The sequence below is a fragment of the Coloeus monedula genome (assembly GCF_965178545.1).
Source record: "Coloeus monedula genome assembly, chromosome: 4".
In the NCBI taxonomy this organism is placed as follows: Eukaryota; Metazoa; Chordata; class Aves; order Passeriformes; family Corvidae; genus Coloeus; species Coloeus monedula.
In genome coordinates this window covers 4,434,850-4,457,373 of record NC_138784.1, presented here as the reverse complement: position 1 = coordinate 4,457,373, position 22,524 = coordinate 4,434,850, and the positions used below count along the sequence as shown (strand labels likewise).

Below are 22,524 nucleotides of genomic sequence, written 5' to 3'. Positions count from 1 at the left end.
GTACATGCTTAACATTTGAAACATTGTATGAAGATATCTGAAAGCTCTTTTTCATAAAAGGGCTTCTTTAAAAGCCTTGGGTTTATTCTTTGGTCTTATTTTTTTCTTTCAGTCGCTTCTCACAGCAACATAAAGGCAAGTGTAATGGAAACAAGTACTAAGTTCTGGGAATGGCAAATAGAAAAAGCATAAGTGGGGAAAAAAAAGTTCTGCTTTTCATAGCTCTTCAGAAGTCTTCGGGAGCTTGCTAGAAGTGCTGGCTCTAGTTCAATGTGCTTTTATTGGCATACATGAACAAATTACCCAGGGCACAGCTATTTTTCTTACTGTAGTAAAAACAGGGTCTCTGAATAGAGGCTTTGTGTAGGACAAATATTTTTCCTTTGAAACTGGGTACAAGTTTAAAGTTTATCTAGTGTGCCTTCTGGAAAAGGGAAAAATACACTTCTCAATCTCACAGAATAGAAAATGTATTCCAGTTTAGGCAGCTCAGAGCTCTAGAAACAAAATTTAATCATTGGAGGAGCTGGCATAATTTTATAATAAACAGCATCATTTCTTAGTTGCCTAGAATGTGGGAGGAAGCTCTGTTTATGTCGTTCGTAGCTGTCCCTCAAAAATTTTCTATGGATTCCTTCCCTCTAGCATCTTTCACAGGGCTCTAACTTTTTCTAGCCACATGGGTGTAGCCAGGAGGATAAGGGCGTTATGGAAAATAGTTTTTAAGATAACATTCATGGCTCCAAGGACTGTCTCCACGGGTAATTCTTCTAAGTCCAGCTGAAGCTGGAGCACATTTGGTGTCGTGTCATTGCCATTCAAAGTCAGGGAGCCCCTGAAGTTTGGCAGTATCCTGTAGCAGCAGGGTCTCCAGTGAGGGTCGTTTGTGCAAGATCCCCATAAATTGGTGACTCGACTTGAAACTTAAAAACCTAATTATTTAATCTTTCTGAGGTCTGTAGGAGGGCAACCCGAAGGAAGATTTGAGATGAGTGCTTCTTAAGTAACGTTAAGTCACAACAATCACGTCTAGAGCAGTTCTTGTAGAGGTTGGAAGTGAATGGCGCAGTCAAATTTCCCCAGCCTCACCTGTCACTCCTTCAGCCAGGAAAGGATCAAAAAGCGTTACCTCATATGGCTTTTTAGCTCCTTCCCTTTCTCCTTTCCACCTTCCTGCCCACACCTATTTCACACACATTTATTTCTAATGAAAGCACTAGTTGAAGAACAATAAATTCATATTCGGAAAGATTTTTGAAAATTATCTTCCTTCAAAACGTGGGAGCTTTCCAAAAAGTGTAGCTCCTCTAAGGTTTCCTGGGGGCAGGGTATCTAGGGCTTCTCTCCCAGACTATCTGGCATTAGTTTTAAAAAAATCTGATATTAAAAATGCCTCAGCAAACATTTTCAAATGAATGAATGAGCAAATTGCAATAAAATACCTGTTGTAGCATTTCAGAATCCCTTTCTAGTAATAGTTTGGTAAATATGGCTTGGTAACCATCAGTGATAAATTCCTGGGAAAAATTTTCTTGTGATAATATAAAGAATCAAACTCCGTAATTTGAGTTAATTGCAGGCAAAAACATTTTGCAGTGATTATCTTTTATAAAGGCTTCTAATTTTGTCATCCTTAATCACTGGATGTTAGCTGGAAACCTGATATGTGATTGTAAAAGCATTAACAGTTTATAAAGTATATATACTTTTACTTCTGAAAGTCAAGCCTGTAAACTTGTCAAGCCTGGGCATTCACAGCAGAGCCTGCTTCTGAAAATTTGAATCTGTGAATTGATTTGGAAAAGAATCCCAGTTATGCTTTTGATTCAGGTGATTTAAAACAAAAAAACCCCCTCAAAAATATGACTTTTGCTGAATATATGTTCCTTGGATGGAAACACACATAAAGGAATGGTTTGGCCCAGATTAATGGATGAGAAAATTGTATCTGTACAGCAAAACATAAATGATTGCAACTGGAAAACCAGAGAGGTGAAACACCGAAAGTTTAAATCTATTTTCTTCCCGCAGATTGTGGGATCTGCTATTGTTCAGCCTATTTGCTTCCAGGAAACAATTGCTGAGTTACATAAGTGCACTGTAAATACTGTGGCAGGGTGTGACTTCAGTCAGCTGTGACCTCAGTTCAGTGAGTTCTTTTACACTTGACTCACTTTGTGCTGAATAACTGTGGCCCCGATGTGGGCCGATCACTTCAGCTCCGATGTTTAAGATAGCGCCTTTTGTTTACTTGCTGAATTTCAATACATTCTTCTTGGGTGATGTGCGCATTAATGCCAACAAAAACTGATGCTCAAGTTTTTTGGTGACCCCAGCAAACATCTCCAGCTGCTGCTGGGATGCAGGTGAGTTATTGTGTGTCTGAAAGTGCTGAGAGCTGCGTGGACCACGGTCAAGGTCACGCATCCTACTGCAGTCACATGCCTGTTTTTAACCTCAGGTGAGCGGGAGTTGTCCTTGAAGTTTATTGTTTCAGATTCTTGCTTCAGAAGGAAAAGCCATCAGGGAAATGCTATATGATAGAGAAGACTGTTTGACTTCACTCTTCTGTGCAAACAAAGTCACACAGCTCTTCTCATGTCTCTACTTTACTCCATTCTGCAGTGGAGTAGGAAACGATTTTGGGTTTCCTGATTGGTGCCAAGGAGGTATTTAAAGAAGAAGGGAGAAAAAAACAAAGTCATGTTCCCTTGAAAAATATTTTTTCCAGTGCATGTTTTTCAGTGACAACAAAATAATTGTATTTTTGGACAGTATTAAATTGAATATCTCAGTTGGGTCAGTGATGGTGTTACGGGTTCTTTTTTTTCACAGATGGGAAAATTGAACAAATTTGTTGTTTGTAAAAGTCAGTGACTGCTGCTGCTAGGATTTAAAATAGCTTATAGTGCAACTTATCCTCCAATTTTATTTAAAAATTAAATTGCTTTCCCTGCCTTTTCTCTCTTCTACTTCATCTTCAGAGTCTCTACGGGTTTGTTGTTACCTTACCATGTGGACACTGTGTATCTAGGCCCCTTCTCATGATGTCTCCTACTAGTAATGAAATACAAGAGGTAGTGCTCTGGATGGGAAGTCAGGAGCAGCAGTTTCCCCCATAGATTCAAGACAAAGTACTTTTTGTAGGCCCCAGAGTTTGAAAGAAATAAGATTCCTGTAACACAGGGTAAGTTTTAAAGGAACCATACAGTTCTCTGCTGAGAGTGTCTGTGAACCAGCTTCAGAGTCGAACCTCTGTGCTGAAGTAGGGCACAGGTTTGACTCACAGGTATTGCCATTGTTGCTGCCATTCACTGCAACTTCATAACCACATGTCTTTGAGGACAAATTCTACTTCTTATGTGGCTTATGTGTGTATGACAAGTGAAAACCTGGTCCATTTTAGGAGGCTTGCTGACTAGATTTGGAATTAATTCAAATCCTTCCCAGGAATCATGTGTTAATTTACTTTCATATACGCATGATGTTGCAAGTACGTTGACAATATTAGGGGAATGTTTTAAATTACTTCTGAGAATATGAATACTCTGCTAACATTTCTGGCATTACAAGCTTGTTTAATCCCCAAAACCTGTGTTGGTGATGTTTGGTTTAGACTGTGTTAGGTAAAGTCATGAGGTTTTGCGTATCAGTCTTTTGAAGCCTTGTTTACATATTATTTGAGTTAGGGAAGTTTGAAGAGTTCCTCAGCATTATTAGAATAGTATGTGCTCATTTATTAAGTTCTAAAATTAAACTTTTAGATTTACAATTGAGCCCCAGGGTGAGTTTACCCTTCTGCTCAGCATTGCTGATTTGTTGTGGTCTGATCAATAACTCCTCAATCATACGTATTTGTTCATCTTTATTAAACAGGGCCTTTTCTGTTTTCACTGAATTGCATGGAAACTGCCTTTTTGATTTACTCTTTTGGAACCCTTCTTTCAGCCAGACAGGGAATATGAACCCTTTCCACAGTAAGGTTTGAGGCCTTTCAGATACACGTGACTTTGCATTCAGAGCACTTTACTGGTGGAAGAGCTGAAGATTCAATAAACAGCTAAACCATCAAGGAATGCCATCAGTGGGTGGTCCACAATGGTTTGGAGCCTGGGTGTTTAAGATGATCAGGAAGCCAGTGAATGTTGCTCCTGCTCAACTTTGTCTTGTTTAATTCAAGCTTATAACCTACTACTGGCATAGGAATTGGTTCTCTATGTGAGCAGCTGAGGGACTTCAATAACTTCACCAAAACTGAAGAAAGCAAATCTGTGAAAACAAGAATTAAATCTCGCCACATTTCTATTAAACTAAGTTAGAGAGGTATTGATGAGTGTTCCTGTCTTTTTTTCCTCTTCCTCCTCCTCCTTCTCCTCCTCCTCCTCCTTCAAGTTAGTTTTTATGATCTGGTTGGAGTATGTCATTATATGGTTTCAGTTCAGCTTTTGTTGTGATCTGTACCACGCCAAATTTAATATTGTCCCTGTGTCATGACACGGTTATTAACTTGCAAATAAATGTGGGGAGGTGGTTAAACCAGTTTCATTTGGGCAACTCGCAGCAGTATTTTAACTCTGTTGGAAGTTCTTTCATTTTTTGACCAAATGAGAGGAAAACTTTATCTAAAACAACAGACAACACCTAAAGACATTGTTTTACTAATCTTTATATACTTTGGAAGTTTTTAGAAGTTTGCATTTCTAAAGTGATGGCTTGTTGGCTGCACACTGCAAACTGACTTTCAAATTAGTGTCTGGAGTGCCCTCTTTTGAAATCTAATGATCTCATTTGAACTATGATGTATCAAAGAATAAAAGGAAATAAAGGAAAAAAAATCAGAGAGTAAGAAGAAGGGAAATACAGCAGTGGTTTCTGTACTGGGTCAGCAGAATTCACCAGTCAGTGATACCAAGGCAGTTTTGGTTTGTCTGGTTTTGGTTTTATTAAAAAAAATTCAAATTTAAAAAAAAGACAAGCAACAAACCCACCAAAAACCCAAACCAGGACAAGTTTTTGTACATCTCTCTTCAAGTGGAGATACTGAGAGTGTTGTTGCAGCCATGTCGGAATTGGGGTTTATGAGTAAAAATAGTATCTTTTGCCAGCTCAGTGCTCTAATTGAGGTAGACTCACCAAAAATACTGATATATGTGGTACATTATGATCCCTTTTTTCTGCTTTCCTCTGCAAATTCCTTCATTTGCCATAGACACCTCTCTCTTTAGACTGCTCTCTGTGTGTGGAAGGTTTTTTGTTTGGGGTTTTGGGTTGGTTTTTTTTATCCTTTCTTTTTTCTTTTATACAAGGTATTCCAGCTGTGGTGATACATTCTGCAAGGGCTGCATAATGATCTTGATCTTGGTAATTAATACTCATGTTGCTTTAGATGAGTTGGTTAATTCTCTAATTAAAAATAGCAGTGAGTGGTGGCTTCAGTGCTTGGCATATTTATTAACGTTCGTTTGTTGCAATGGGGATTTTTAAGTCTTTGAATCTTTTGTATCTGTAAAGCTGTTTTATTTTCTTTCAATATGGTTAATTATAAAGCATGGCCCAGACCTGAGTGAAAGGGATGGAAGTAGGTTGCCGTGCCAGAATAAGAACTTGTTTTCAAGCAGGGTCTTTAGTAGTGTGGCAGTAATGAGGACTAAGTCTATGAACATGATCTGTCTGAAGTTTACTCATTTAGTTCTTCCTGTTGCTCTTCATAATTCTCCCCTTTGTCAAAATAAAAGATAGCTATCTTAATTGTATTGTTAGAATATTACTTTAACAATGAATCACTGGAAAATATCATAGTAGGAAAAAGAAGACTTCCAGAGCATTTTTTATCTTGTTAGTTTTTCCCAATGGAAACCTTCTCTTTTAGCTAACAATTACTGTTCTGATATTAAGTCTTCTACTTTGGTCGATAATTATGACAACAAATTTTCTTAATAAATTCATCCTATCCCTCCTGATGAAAGGAATGCTGCTAATGAACTTTACATCCTCCTCCTTAGTGAAGGACTGAGGGAGGAGTATTAGATTTCAGAAGGCATCAGTGAAAATCAAAACACTTTCTGAAACTGGCAAAACCAGCATTGATCGAGCTTGTGTGCTGCCCTGCACTGTGGAGAAGGTTGTAAATACACTTACAAATCCCTCCGGGGCACTCTCTGCCTTGTCATTGTCCCCTGCCTGGCCAGAGTTGTATTTTTTGTCTGTCGCTGTCTTTAGCTGCTTGAAATGCTTCTACCCCTGTGACCCCTTACCCAAACAGGCAGATAATATCGTGGGGTTAAGTTCAGCTTTCTTTAAGGAGTAGAATCCATGGAGGAGAGGGAGACACACCCAGTCCTTTCCTCCCACCCCCCGGTTTCTTTATCAGGAACCCCAGTTAGCTAACACTGCATCCAGCACTAAAACCTAAAAATACGATGCAACTCAGTGCAGATTTGCATAAACTAAAATGCAATGTAATTAGTGCTGATGGCCACGCTGGACAACTGCTCTGAATATGGAGAGGACCTGAAAAAAACCAGCATTTTCAAAATTATTTTATTGTGGCTATTGTATTAACGTGTTTCCTGGTGCTTGGGCACAGGAGTGAATACTGAAGTCTATACAGCTCAGAAAGCTTCAAAACCTCCCTCATGAATGTAGAGTGGCTTGAGAGAGGCCAAGGGGACAACAGTCACAGTGGTGGTGAATCAAGTTCATCTATTTCGTGCTGAAACTGCAGCATTTGTAGGGCCTGGCTTCCAATTTTCTGCATTGATTTTTGCCTTCATCTTTTCTACCAGCTTTCGGATGCTCCAAATCTGCTTAATAGGAAACTGAAAACATTTCAGAGCAAAGCTGCTGCCAGCTCGAACGATAGCAGTTTTTCTCAGAGAAATTCTGGTATCAGTGCACCGCGGATGGAAAATCCCCAGGGATCATTCCAGAAGTATTACTTACTTATGCATTCATGTGCATTATGGTGTTTATCTCAAGGCAAGGTGTCTTACAACCAGCTGAACTCGTGTTTGCTCTTGGTTGTGCTCTGAAGCAAGTCCCGAAGCAGAGGGTAGCAGCAACATTTCATTTGGCTCCACAGGATGTACTTCTGTCAGGAATTTCCCATTTGTAAGATTTGTGGCTGGAGTGAAGATAAAAATAGGAGAGTGATGGGTCAGAACAACAAGGTAGACACGAGGAGATACTGTTCAAAGATTAGTAGGGAAAGTGTGTGGGGGTGAACAGGACGAGGTTGGAGAAGAAACAGATGAAAAATGGCAATTAAACAGTTTTTGTACATTCTGTAGGTCAGCAGTGCTGAAAGCTGTGGGACAGCAGAAGAGACATTTTTATTGAATGCACAGTGAGCTATGAGTACATGGATATTTTTTTTTGCTGTTGTTTTGTTCTTCCGTAATACTTTTAAAAGGGGAAGGGTGGAGAGAGAGTGTCCTTATCTGACATTGCTACATTCCCAAATCCACTGGGGAATAGTGTTACTTGGTAATAGTCCAGTGCTTTTTGTTTAGGCTGGAGTTACAGCCTGTGCCTTGGCTGGGGGAGAATTTTGGGGGGTTTTGTGGGTATGTGATAACAATGACATTTCTTAACCAGTAGACAGTTATCATTCCAGCCATTATTGGCTTTCCTGTTCCTTCCTGTACGTCCTTTTCTCCATAGCCTTTCCTCCTCCATAATTTCTGAAATATCCACATCATTAAGTTGTTTCTCTTTTGGTTTCCATATGACATTGTGATCTGCCACTGAATGGGACTGATCACTTCAGGGTGAGTGGAAAAGAGCACCAGGCTCTAGAATATCTGATTTTCTTTAATGATACAGCTCTGCCTTTCTAGAAAAGGTGTTTGGGGTATTTTTTAAAATAAGCTGGGGGATTTTGTTGCTTTCAAACTCCTATTAGGAAATGAAATGGCAGGATGTGTGAGTTGGTGATGTACCACATAAATTGCATTGTTTTCCCACGGCTGCCATGCTGCAAGATGAGGAAGACAAAGAATATTTTTGCGTTTTGACATTTTTAAAAAAGAGTATTTATGAGTGATATAATCATATTGTGTACTGGCATGATTCCCCCCATGCTTGGGATTAGCACCTGTAACTGCTGACCACTGAAGGACCAATGTACATCTGTCTCAGAAGTGGTTTGTCTGTTATAAAGGCTGGACCCTTGTCATTTATAGAGCTGCTCACTATCAATATCCCTTCAAAAATAAAGCTGATGGCAACAGGGAAGTCCCCAAGTGGATTTCTTTTGTTGTTGGGACAGTTTAGTGGATTTTTATTGTCTTTCAAAATATAATATTTATAACTATTTTTTACTGGTTTTAATTATATATTATTTTAACAAACTTAAAGATAAATACCTTAGTACTTGTCTTATTATTAATTATTATTGTATCTATTTGCTTATTATTCTTTTCTTCTTGAAACCTTACTTAGCTTTCCTGGTTTAAAATACCTTTTTTTTCAGAGCAGGCATGATTTATTTTTTTCAGGATCCTGAGACATGACCATTTTTGGTCATATTCACAAGTAAACTGTTGATACTTCAGGCCTAATTAAAGAGGGATGGTACAGTTAATTGTGGAGGATGTTTATTTTTAAGTCTAGGACGCCACCATGGGCTGCTGTGAATTGCTGGGCTGAGGTGAAAGGGAAGATTAAAGAGGAAGTGGAGTTTATTAATAATAGACTCCTGGTTGACAATGGCTTTGCAGTGTTCAGGGGTTGACTTTTGCTACAGGACTGACTGGTTATAAGAGATGAAAGAGCATTTGAGATGAGAAACACAGCAGAGAAAGCTTCACAGGTGAATAATAAAGCCCTGCACATACTGTTACCCTTTTGTGGTTTTTCACTTTTCTTCATCATGCGCTTAATTTAAAAAAAAAAAGAGCAACAACTAAAGTTTTCCTAAAATGTTTTTTTTCTGAAACATTTAAGTTGAATGTGATCAAATTGCCTGATAATTTTGGGAATCACAAGCAGCTTTTTGATGCTGTTATAAATATTTGAACTAATTATAAATAATTATGCTGAAGGGTTTGTTTGTATTCACATCCAGGAGTTTTCTTGATCCAAGTGACAGAAGCATTGCATGAAATTGCAATAGCACTGAAATTGTCATGTCAAGGTAGCTGTCCTGGCATTTCAAAAGCACTGGAAAATTTCATGAGGGACAGGAAATATTGTTGGCTTTACTCAGCTATCTAATAGCAAGTGGTGTTTTGTTTGCATATCAGCTAAAGCTGACTAAAACTTTTGTATTTGCTTGGCAGAACAAGCTGCTTGCTTTTTTTTTTTTAATAGTCAAAATTTTTGGCTTCAGATTTTCAGTAACTCTTCATTCAAAATATTCTGAAGCTTCTTGTATTTCAGTGGTGTTATGCCTTACAGTGGGCAAGTATTTGGTCATGAGAGATGTTTTCTTTGCCCAATGTGAAAATCTGCTGCTCAGCTTCCTTGCTGCTTTAAAACTCAGCCTGTCACGCTGACTTCAAAGGCTGAAGCTTGAAATTCTAATATATTACATTCCTTCTACTTAAAATATCTCTTTCACCACCTCCATAAAATTGAGTGAATACAAATACAAACCAAGTATTTGTCAGATTAAGATGTCAGAGCAGTGGAATTATTCTGAGAGATTTTTAAACCAAGGGCCTTTTTTCCCCCCCAGATCTCACTTTAAGGCAGATAGTTGCAAAATCTGTTATAAATAGGGCTATGAAAAAGACTACAAGCCATAAAAGATTATAACAAACCAAAGTATTAAACAAGTGCTATCTTAAACAATGTGTGGGTGAGAAGTAAAGTGGGGATACCAAACAGCAGTGGGGATAATTTGTGTGTTTTGGATCTGGTCACTCTTTGGAAGCCAATCACAGGGTAAACTGTTAAGCAGGGCAGCAAATTGAGCGTGGTTGCAGAAGATAAGAATTAATAGCTGATATAGGAAGTGTTGAAGAGCTCAGTGGCAGCCTGAGCTGCTGGAGAGGAGCACTCCGAGCAGCTCTGGTCCGGGCAGTCGCTGGAACGGAACAGGGAGTGCACAGTGAGCTGGCAAATTCTGCTGGGAAAATGAGTAGTTGTATCCTTTCAAGTCATGGGACGATTTCAGGATGCTTCCCAAAGGTTGTAATTGCTAATGAATTGAGCAGCACTCAGCACGGGTAGTAATTTATTGGAGGCAGCTGCTGAGGACTGCACTCCATAAAAAGAGTCTTAGAGCAGCCAAACAGGCTACCAGGTTGGATATGTGATTTGTTTATGGGGGAATGAAAGCAAAATGTGCTTGTGCCACTAAAGAGGTTTTGTAAGGAGCAAGCAAAGATTTCAAAGAAAATTAAATAAACTAAAAAAAAAAAAAAAAGATATACTAAGCCAAATTATAGCATGTGTGAAGCCACTAAAAGCAACACCACCCTTCCACGTGATTTCACTTGGCATGTCAAATACACCTCTGTTCTGGGTAGTGTTGCTAACTGCAGCTGAGGCAGGAGATGCCAAGTGTTCCTCAGAAAGGTATAAAACCTATGTCCTCAGCACAGAAGACCTGCAGCTTGTATGTCTCTTGAACTGGCAGAATTTAGAGCTTAGCACAGATTTTGATTGGCTTTCTGCGTGGAAGAAGGAAGTAGCAGAATGGATGTGGGCACTCAGTAGGTACTGGCAGGTCAAAGAGCTGCTGCTTCTTTGTAAAATGGGAAGAGAGCAGTTGATGTGGGGCAGTGAGCTGCCTTAGGGGCTCAGGAGATCAGCTGGCTGTAAGGCACCTCTGGTGCAAACAGAGCAGGTTGTGCTTACTCTGGAAACAGAGCTTTTGTAGGTAGAATTTTTATCTGATGTACTTTTAACTATTCCCCAGTGTGACTGAAATGTAGAGAAATATTCAAATGTATATTATTCATGTATATATGTAAATGAAAGAATATTTGCCCATGGTAAATTTGAATATGAAAGGGTTATGAAAGTCACTTTCCAGAATCAGTTTTAACTTCAATGGACAGATTATTAAAGGGAGAAGGCATTTTTTAAACTGTCTTATCATGGCCTTTACAGCAGTGCCTTTACATGAAAGGTTTCATTTGGAGTGCCAAACTTTCAGGATGTTAAGTGCTGCTTAACAAAAAAAAAAAAAAAAAAAAAAAAAGAGTTTTCTTAAGTACCAAAATAGCTAACCAAGTTTGCTTTTGTGCTAACAATTGTGTTTTATTTTGATACTGCATCTTTCTAACAACTCAGCTGATATGTTTCATAGAATATGTATCTAAAGGTCATTTCAGAAGTTTCATTTGAAAGAAGTGAATTGAAATCAAGCACGCTTGACTAATAAAGTTGCCATTCGGAACATCTTGTTCACTTTTGCAGTAGATGTTGTTCTTTGTTTAGTGAGCCTTTTATTTCTACAGCTATTCCTAAAGACCATTGTGTCAAAAATAATAGCTTTGTTCACTAAATTATAAATTATTTGAAGCAATAACTATCAAATTGCTACTGGGAGAAGTTCCATGGCAAGTCTTGGAGGCATCACCGGGATGCAGTTAATAACAATTGAGCTTGTTGATACAATTTCGTTCCCATTTCAACCATCATTTTCTCATTAGGTTTGTATTACATCTGCATTAAACCTTTGTCTTTTAAGACACTCAATTCATGTGCTGTTGTTTCTTTTCCTAGGTCGTTTCTCCCAGTGAGGGGCAGTAAGAATGAATGGACATATATCAAACACCCCTCCCGGTGGATATGGAAGTTACTTTCCTCAAATGAAGTAAGGTTATGCCTTTGACATTCCTTTTATGGACAAAATAGTGTTGTACTTCCTTCTTTAGGCTTTCATTGCAGCTAGAGCTATGATTAGTAGATCTCACTGGAATTACACAAAGGCATTTTCTTTAAAAGAGTGAGGGGTTTGCAAATTGTGGAGCCAAAGTGACAGATACTGTCTGACTGATTTCTGTATTAGTGTAAGGGAAAGCTGTGTTGCTGCACGGACTCACCTGGAACAGGAAGATAAATTGCTGTAGCCATGACATCCTTGTTATGTTACTCAGAGAGGTCTTTGTGTGCCTGAGATGGTTAAGGTTAGCTCTGAGTGAATGCATTTTTATGCATAAAAGATGAGGCTGCCTCTCCCATCTGTGAGAACAGACTGTTTCCCAGTAAACAGAACTGAGCAGGTGCTACCTGGAAGTGGTAGCTTGCCTAAGATAAGAGGATGATCCCTGTATCAGACTTACTGACAACACTGATGAGAATTTACCTATCTGACACCAAAGATCATATATTCCTATATGGAGCAGGATAGCTGTGCTGTCTCTTGCTTCTCATATTGTTGTCCCTTTAAGGTGAACTCGTGTATGATGCATTCTTGAAGCACTTGTGGTCATATTGCCTTTTCATTTGCATAAGACAGTGACAGTCATTTTAAATGTTACATTAAAAGCAGTTAAAATTGTTAGAAGCTATCAACACCTGTGGATGCAAGAAAAAATGCCCCAAATCCTACCCAAGTCTTTGGCATAGTCATTATTATTGTTGTTGTTATTATCACTATTATAATTTCGCAGTGAATTTTGTTACTTGAATTAAAGTGGTGTTTGTTTGTATACCACATCCCGCTTGTGCATGATGTATTAATGCAGCAAAAGAGAACCCAGAAAGGTCTGCAGCCCAAGTGGAACATTCTTCCTCATATTTTTGGCGTGGAACAAATATCCAGTATCATTCCCTCTGTTACTAATGCTGTCGGTATGTGTAGTCCTATATAAGGGGAGGGGTTTTTTCAGTGCCTGCCAAATACATCCATACAGAAGATAATCAGAAATGTTTTCTTCCAGTGGCTATGGCTCTCCAACATTTGCTCAGGCGGAGAGGGAGCAGAATTCAAGAACAAGTGCAAAAGCTCTCTATGGTAAGGCAGCAAAAAGTCTCTAAACCTCTTTGCTAAATTGCTGTTTAAATACTGATTGTGATGTCGTGGTAGAAATATTTTACACAGATTAATCTGAAAGTGTGTGTACATACACATGGGTGTGTCTGTCAACTAACTTAAAAAACAAAGTGGTTTCGTTCCTACTAAAGCTAACTAGAAAATGCTCAGTGTACTAAGCAGAGAGCTCCCTCCTGCTCATTTTTCAGGCAGCAATGTGCAAAGCATTCATCACAAAACTCGGTGATCCTATAGCTAAGGTATGCACCAGGGAGAAGGCATCCAGGGGTTTAGCTGGGCTGTGGGTTTGATTTGACCTGTACCGCCTTCTGCCTCCCCAGCTTCATCCCCTCTAAGCACAAAAGGCACTTAAAATATTATTCTTCTTTGGCACAAGGATTTAATGGAAATCAGAGTTGGTATAGCAGATTTAGAGTCCTATTTGGCATGCTGTTTTCAGCAGGCTCTGTGACTGTCAGATGTGATGTCACTTACAAATGCCTAAAGGTGGTTGCACTCTCCTATTACGGTATCCCCCAGCTGTAGGGAGGAGAGGAGAGATCCAACAAGCAGGAATTGTGCAGCAAGATTGATTGATTGGTTATTTTACAAACTCTTCTATAGACTTTTTTCTTCATAGTCTAATTGGACAAAGGATCAGCCACCTCTTGGGGTGATTGGCAAAAATCCTAAAACATCCATTGTCAAAATATTTTTCTACTGTACCATAAACAAAGCTCTGCACGGTCGCAGGTGTTCATAGCTTATAGACCTCTGCTACTCTCTTTGTGAGAGTGAAAAGTATCTCATGGCACTGGAAAGAAGCAAGAGAAATTCTTGCTAGCTGTATTTTTGTATCCACACTCACCAGCTACAACTGCTAGTATTTGTCTTGGCTGTACACACTACTCTCCAGCCTAATGCCAAATCACTGTGGGGGAGAAATGCAGTCATGTTCCTTGCCAGCCAAATTGCACCATTTTCAGGTCATCTTCCTCCACTGTGAATACATCCCACTGATAGCTGTGCTGGTAATGGAAGTAGAAGCAGCAGTGAGGCTGTGAGAAGTTCTGCTTTGTAAATCTGTGCCTGTTGCTAAATGTTCTTTTGAAAGTCAATATGACTGATGAGGATAAGGCTTCCCCTGAGAACCTGGTCCTGTGCTGGACCCCTCAGACATCAGCCAGCTCTCCCTCTGGGCATCTGCCACTCTTCTGCAGGTTAACCAGCTGGAAAGCTCAAAGAACAGCAGCTAATAACTGCAACATCCCAAGTAGTAATCTTTTCTCCCTCCTGTTTTGGCTGGAGTGGTGGCTGGAAGTGAGCTCAGAGGTTAGCTCCCTAACTCCTCAGAGGTTAGGGGAGTGATGGCAGCATGCTTTAGAACCTTAGAATCATTTTAGGTTGCAAAAGACCTTTAAGATCAAGTCCAGCCATTAACCCAGCACTGCCAAGCCCACCACTGAACCATGTCCCCAGGTGCTTCATGTACACATCTTCTAAATACCTCCAGGGATCGTGATCCAACCACTTCCCTGGGCAGCCTGTTCCAGTGCTTGACAACCCTTCTGGTGAAAACATTTTTCCTAATATTCAGCTTAAACATGGTGCTGCATGTGAACCATTCTAAGTTCAAGTTTACTATGTTTTAGTGCTATGCTACTAGAGTCAGTTACCTGATATAGTGCTGAAGGCAGGAACTGCAACTGAGGAAAATTCTGAGCTGATCAACTTAAAGAGTGATTTCTGCATCCTGTATGGGTTCACGCAACAAACTGATTGCAAGTGTTGACAGAAATAGCAGCTGGTAACAGAAACCAGCAAGAGACATTGCAAAAAAACCTTAGCAGATTATTTCTTTATGAGATACTATGAAAGTGTTGTGATCCCTTTTTCATTTTATGTCATCATCATAATTTTTCAGGAGTACATGGTTTGAACAGTGTGGCAGTATCAGTGTCTTAACTATGTCCTTTAATCTTTGTGGGCTTTTAAAATCTCTCTCTGAGCTTTTTCATATCAAACATGATGGGATGGTCATGTGTCAGGAGAAGATAGGGACAAGTGAGTAAATGTGATGTATACAATGGTATTTTTTTACTTCCAAAGTACTTAACTGAATTCAGGTACTAGTTGAAAATGCTTGCCATGGAACTGCTGGGTGGTGGCTCCTGTAAAATGAATCCTTGTCCTTGGTTCACTTCTGTAGCTGGTAGATATATCACAAAACTGTAGTTGCAGTTGCCAGGAGCTGAATGAAACAGAAGGATCAGTTATTCTGGAGCTCCAAGTAGCTATGTATTGGCACAGCTTTTAGAGTGGAGTTTGCACATTTTACTACTTTTGCTCTGTTTTATACACATAAAGAACTAGGCTGTCGCTACCATCACATACATGAGCTGGAGAAAACAAGGAAAACACCTAAAATCCTTCTCAAATTCAGGGCATTTCTTCTAATTTTTAGCAACCAAGTTGCTATTCTTCTGCATCCCACACGTGCCTCTTCTTCCTTTGTGATGTTAAATTTTCTGTGCATACTGTCCCAAACAGGGTGGGAAGCAGCTGAGTGACATTGGAATTGTTAAAATGTGTTGAAAACTCTCGTTACAAAGTGTTTAATTGATAATTAACAACTAACTGAAGTATTTCATTTGCGATTCATGAGACTGAGGTCCTACAAAGAAGGAGGAAGCTGTCTTAGCTTTCTTTTTATATGTTGCTGTGTACATATATTTTAAATGTATGTTTTATATTATTTAGGTTAATTCAGAAAGCTCATGTGTTTAATAGAGTCACTTATACTGGAAAAAAAAATTTACTGTAAAAGTAAAATGGACTGTGTTTTTTTTGCTTTACTAAAATGTGACAATGTGACATAAGCAGCAAACTTTCCCCATCAAAATGTTCCTTTTCTTGGAAAGCCTGAGAGTCGTTTGGACCAAGCCACATATTCATGACTATCAACAAGTGAAAATGGTACCTGGGCTCCTAAGTGACCACTTAATCTTGAACTCAATTTCTTCCAAGCACTGTAAAGACTAAACTAAAATAAACATGATTATTATTACCATTATAATTGTTGTTATTACCAATACAATTATTGTTATAATTATCACCATTATTATTTTTACTACTTATTATTGCTTATTATTATAAGTGTATATGTTTATGTATATACACAGGTATGTTTGTGTCCTGGCATGAAGTTTATGCCTTAGATCCCATTGCTGAGGTGATTCATGACTGTTCAGCCCTTCAGACAGAAGGTTGGCCACAGTGCAGTGGGAAAGGAGGCTGGAATATTATTGGTGTTACCAGCAGTTCAGCTAAAAACCAGATTGGAGCCATTGCTATCTCTACTGTGCCTGTCTGATAGTGAAAACTTCCCTGCAATTGCCTTTTTTCCTGTGTCAAATAATCCCTTTGTTTTCACTCATTTCCTTCCTGAAATGAACTGCTTTCTATTTGCATGACAAATCTCTCTCTGAACCGCCAGGGAAAGTGCCCTCTGCACATTTTTATGGGCTTTATTTCATCATTTGCTTCCTGATCTTTCCATCTGAAATGGGTTTTGGCTCCTGCTGTCATCTGTTGTTCTAGCACTGGCTTCTCCATCTGTCTTGAGCAGTTCTGCCTGTGGGGAGACGTGCAGCAGTCTCAGGGCTGTGCTGGGGCTTTGCCAGCCAGTGGCACGGTGTGGAGCTGCCTCATTCCTCAGGAGGAATGAACCAGGAGCTCAATCCAGATTGTCAGATTATTGTGCAGCATGGAACTGAAAGGTGTTGCTAAAATTGTCTTTGCACAGCACGTTAGAAAGGACTGGGTGTTGTGTACACCGAGTTTATACTCTCACAGCTGTGATTTGGAGCTGGAAGTGGAACTGCATGTGTATTTCTGCTTTGCTCACATGGCTCATTCAGAGCAAGAACTGCAGTGTAACAAATTCAAGGAATTCTCAAGCAGCTCCCAGGCAGGTAAATGAGTCCATTGAAAGAAGCCATCCACGTAACATGCTTGTAGCATTTTGATTCTCAAATTAAGTTGACAATTGACTTCTAAACGACACACTTCCTTTGACAGCTAGTTCCACACAGCCAAGCTTGTGGCATAAATCTCTGAAAGTGATAGTGTTTGCACCTCTGAAAAGGAGATTTGGTTTGAACTTGTGTTTTGACCTTTGTCCCCGGATGTTTAGGTCACGTCTCCTGCACTTTGCTCGGCCTCAAGCAGATTTTTTTCTGGCTGGGCTGCAATTTCTTCAGCAATTCATGTTATCAGCAGTCAGTCCAATGCAGATAAATGGTAGTAAACTAAGTATTGGGCTTTTCTGCTTGATGATGTGTGGAAATATTTTACACTGTCACTCCAGGATTCTTAGGACAAATTGTGGGGCAGACTCTCAATCCATGTCTGTGTGGATTGCCATCAAATTTCAGAGCAATCTATAGTCCTGTTTATCTGTGTCATCTCTACACTGTCTGGTAGTGTTTTTGACTTGGCCAAAAGTCTTTGGTTAAGAGGTTTCTTTTTGTTTTCTGCTGTTTTGGATACTTTCAAAAATGAAAATAAAATCAGTAGTTTTCAACATCGGTTTGGAAACAAAAACATGGTCTGCTCCTGGTGATTGGTGAATTCGATAATTTCACAAAACATGAATAGCAATAACATCCGTCCACATCAGACATCAGGAAGAGTACTAGTTTCTGTGGATCAATGTTCCTGTTCCTCTGGAAGCTTTAGTAGCTAGTAGATCTTACATTCAGGACCTATAAGTGAAATGCTGTGCTGCTTTTCACCTTATTGCCTTTGTGTCGTGAGAGATTTTATTTTAATCAAATTCTTCTGGGTTGCATTTGCTAAAGATTGTGGTTAAGAATTTAACTTGAATGTCTTCTGCCATGATCCTCTTTTTATTTTTTTATTTCACCAGAGAGGAAATCCTTTATGTAAATGGTGTGCAGCATATCGGCAGAGTTTGAGCTAACCTGGTATTAAGGCTGCACTGTACTTTAAATGCTGGATGTAGGAGCTGCAATGAGTAGAGTATGTAGGAAAAAAACTTAATAATTTTGATAGTTTAATTAATTTTTTGGTAATTTTATGCACCGTATCTGGAGGTCTCTGTTGTAGTATTTCACTTCAGCTTCAATAGCCTCTTCATGCATGAAGGGACCTGTGAGAGGCTGAGATTGATTGGGAGGATTAGGAGAGTGAAACAGAGCATACAAAACATTTTTTTGTTTTCAGTGTCAGGGGTTGACCTCAGCCAGCAACTGAGGACCTCCCCATTTGCTTGCTCATTCCCTCTGTCTCCTCTCTGCAGCAGAATAGGGGGGAGAATTGGAAGAGCAAAAGCAAGAAAAAAAACTGATGGATCAAGATAAAGACGGCTTAATAGGTGAAGGAAAGAGCAGGGAGGAAAAACACCTGAGTAACACAAAGGCATTTACTCACAACCTTCCATAAGCAGAGCAATGCCCGGACTATCTGGGCAAGGAGGCTTTGGAAAGACTACCTGCCAATTTTTTTGCTGAGCAGGATATTAAACAGTATGGAATATCCTTTTGGTCAATTGGGGTCAGTTGTCCCAGCTGTGTCCCCTCTCAACCTCTTGTGCAGCCCCAGCCCACTCACTGGGGCAGCAGAATAAGAAATGGAGAAGGCTTTGACACCATCAAGCAGCAGCTAAAATATCCCTGTGTTATCAGATCCAAAATCATCTCCATCTTAGCCAGACCCTCTACATTCAGCACATCAGCAAATTGTTGCCCATTTTCAAGAACAGTTCGTGTAATAAATCAAGAGATGTTTTAAGGTTTCTCGAAAAGCAGTCAGATGAATATTCATAGGTAATAATCCGTCACTTTGATACATGAAAGAGTTGAGACATGGAAGCTGCATTTCCAGAAGAATGGCAATAAGCAACTCTGTAGGAAAAGACAAAGAAGTTGTAGACAGATGAAGAAACCTGTGGGAGTCCCATGCTGAGATCTCTCTGACTTGGAAGTGGAAACACAGAAGTGCTGTAGGAGGGAGCAGCAGTCTCTTGTGTCATCTGGATAGAGGACAGAGAACAGGTTTGCAGGCTCATACCAGTTTTTGTAGCTGCTCAAGGCAGTGGAGCTGGAGGGTTCAGCAGGAGGAGTGCAAAATGGTTTGTGTCCTTTCTGATGGCAAGGTGAGAACTTTTGGAGAATTGTAGGTAGAATCTGGGACAGGAGCCAAACACTAGGAGAAAGCAGAGGCTGAAACTTCATTTTGAGCTACTGGCAAAAACCATGGGAAAAGGCATGCATTCTAGCTGCCATTCTTTTTCTTTTATTTCCTTTCCTTTTTGTTTTTAAATTTTTTTCTTCCTCTTTCTCTGTGCCATGTTCATATTGTCATGGGGGGCTATTCTTCCTTCAGTGTGATTCATGCCAGGCGCCAAGAAAACCATGTCTCAGGGAGCCTGGGTGGTGAGCAGCTGTAAGGAAAAGGAGACCCACTTACAAACCACTGGATTGTAAAGGGTTTGAAAAACAAAGGCTGAAGACAAGGCCTTCCACAATGGAAGAATTTTGCCTGATGCCAGGATGCCTATTAGAAGATGTATTTTGAAGGGTGAATAATTTCAGGGTGCAGCTGTAGTATCCCCCTCCAGATCCTCTATAGCAATGTTTCAGTTTCAGCTGAAATGCTCTGTTCTACTCTAAATGGTAACTTGGGTCTCTAGCAGGTTCTAATTTTCATCCTACCTGCATTAAAGAGACAAATTGGTAAATATGAACTGCTCTCAGTGTGGACTCTCAAGTGTTGTGTCTGTACTTTTTGTTTATTAACACAAACACTGATTGACTTTTGTTAAATGTAAATTTTATTAAAGTTCTTGTTACTCTTATGTTGTCATTAACAACACAGAACTTGAGGGGCTGTCCTCAGCTCTCAAGTGTAGGCAGCCACAGATTTGATTACCACTCGGAATGCCCTGTCTCTTCTACAAACACTCTTGTTCTCACCATGGCAGTGTGTGTTGAACACTTTTCTTTCCATCATGTCTGACTGGGGGTGTTGTGCTGCTCTTTGGGAGTGGATGAGTTAATCAGTGCTACAAATGGTTTTGGAATTCCTGTCTTAACACAGGACAAAACTTATGTGAGGCAGAATAAGGAGCCTCCTGCAAAATTTACTCTCTTCTTTTTAATTCCTTTGGAGCCTCTACAAATGCCAGACTTTCTTTGTTTATTTAAAGCAACTCCAACTGTTACTGTTTGCAGCATTGATAAATTTTACAGTGGTTGTAAACTTTCTCATGCTTGTTTAATTTAATAGCATAAAACTTACATTTTTGTTCACCTAAAAGAAGATAACACTTAAAACTGAGTATTTGGTGCATTGTTAATTGAAACAAGTAATTTTTTCTTTTTTATTTCAAAGCATATATTCTTTCTTACTGAACAATATTTAAGTACCATTTACAGTCCACAGCAGAAGACTGCTAACTGATCCCCTTAGAGATGTGAATAATTCTATGGGAATAAACTAGATACTGCTTTTTAATCCCCTTGTTCTTTAGGAACAGATGGACTTTACTTCTTCAGATCATCATCCAAACAAAAAAAGAAAGGTAGCAAATCAGGCAGTACTGCTTTACTGACTGCATTTTTGGGGTGTGCATGTGTGTGTGTTGTGGTTACAAAGACAATCAACTGAAAAAATAATTTAAGTGACATGCTGCAAAAGCAGAAATAGTAGATACAGATGGAATAATGAGTGTTGATCCTCTGCCCTGGGATTTCAGAATGATGCATAATGAAAGTAAGATATCTATTTTTAAATGTTCACACACCTGGCTAAAAATTCTGATAATCTGTGGTGTTCTTAAATTTGGCTGTTTGCACACTTCTCTTGCTGAAGCAAACTGAGCAGCTGCTGTACAGGATTAGGATGGCTCTCTTCTGTGAGTGGCATTTGTCACCGTGGGAGGGGGGCTTCAAGCCAGTGATGTATTTCAGAAACTTGTTTTTCATGAAAAACACTGCAGAGGGGAGAGATAATGGTGTGTTTATAAAATGTGACAAATGCTTCCACAAGTGACATCTGAAAACGAGGGCACTGCTGGTTTTGCACCTGGAATTCCTGTGTGAAGGAGCACTGGTCACAGAAGAGACCTTTGCAGGGGGGCTTTTATGATGTCCTCACTGCAGATCTCTGTATGTCACAGATCATATGCTTGGTAGTATTTAGATTTTTTTATTTTGCAAAAAGTAACCTAACCTTCCTGTCAACAAAATCACTTCTATTTTACCTCCAGCTACTCCAGGTGTGATGAAATTGATGTATTTTGAATTTTCATCATATGAAAAAAAATCAAACCACCTATTTTACTTGAAGAAAATCTCAGAAACTGAGATTTTAAATGAAATATAGAAAAAAAATTACCTACTTCCAGAGTTTCCTTCGAACCCTCTCAGCCACTCCCTTAGTGACTTTTTCACAACAAAGCTCCTGATGTTCCAGATCAGGCACTTAAGTGATTGTAGTGAAAAAACCCCAACATTTCCATATGTTGCATTCAATTCTTTTCCACTACAGTTGAAAAGTGTTCTTCAGTATTCATCTAAATTCATTATTTTGAGGTGTGGGTGTGTGTTGTGTCTTCATCTTGCTTTTCCCCATCCTTCCTCTCCTGTTTTAACATGCATCTATTGTACAGAGTAAAAGACACATGATGTTTCTGTTTTTGCAGCATTGTGTTCTGTTAGCTGAAAAGCATTCCTGTTTAGAGATATTTTGGTATATATATGTATATTTCCATGCCTATTTCTACATTAGCAATTCAATGAATTGAATACTTTATGAAGAAATAAAGGGTGAGTCAGGTCTTTTTTTGTGTGTGGCTTTGCCATCTTGCAGATTTAACCTGAGAAGTGTTTGGATATATCAGAAAATACTTTTGCTTTCAAGGGCATTCATATAAACACAGCGAGCCCAATGCTAGTTTGTCACACTGCTACTAAAGTGGCAAGCCAAAGATTTTAATAATCAGGCTTCCCAAGGAAGTGTTTCCAGTCAGAGCACTGCTCCCCTCCTGTGTCCTGACTCACTGGATGAGATAAGTGCTTTTGTGTGCACCCACCAGCTCTCTGTTAACATTGCTGACGTAAGAATGGACCCTGTGGGGTGTTGGTATTTTCTGCTGAAATACAGATATTAACCACAGCTTATCTCCTCTTCTCTTATCTACAACTTGTCCAAAGTATCTCTGAGAAACAGTCAAGACACCAGGATGAGACAATGAATGAATAATTATTCTTTCTTTTCCTCCCATCTCTAGAACAAAGGAAGAACTATGCACGAGACAGTGTCAGCAGCATATCTGAAACGTCACAGTATCACGTAGAGGTGAGATGAGAGTGGGACACCAATTACAGCTTTCAGTTGCATGCAGTTATTTTTGCCTACGTGTTTTCTGAGGATATACAAGCTTGAAGGCACATGCATCTTCCAAAATATCCTGCCAGCCTGGGGTCACTTCAGAACAGATTACACTGAAATGTCTCAAATTCTATAGCTTTGCTGTAATGAGCTCGAATTTGGATGTAGAAAAATGT

General features: G+C 39.4%; 1 protein-coding gene across 2 annotated transcripts in view; it reads left to right on the top strand.

Annotated features, from left to right (window-relative positions):
• Positions 1 to 22,524, top strand: part of EPS8 (EGFR pathway substrate 8, signaling adaptor) — a 126,449-nt gene that overhangs the window by 63,105 nt on the left and 40,820 nt on the right. For both annotated transcript variants that reach the window (XM_082280596.1, XM_082280597.1), the window contains exons 3-5: positions 11,680 to 11,770; positions 12,840 to 12,913; positions 22,248 to 22,315. In XM_082280596.1, the coding sequence (XP_082136722.1) occupies positions 11,709 to 11,770; positions 12,840 to 12,913; positions 22,248 to 22,315 (204 nt within the window). In that variant the 5' untranslated portion in view covers positions 11,680 to 11,708. The remainder of the gene's footprint in view (positions 1 to 11,679; positions 11,771 to 12,839; positions 12,914 to 22,247; positions 22,316 to 22,524) is intronic.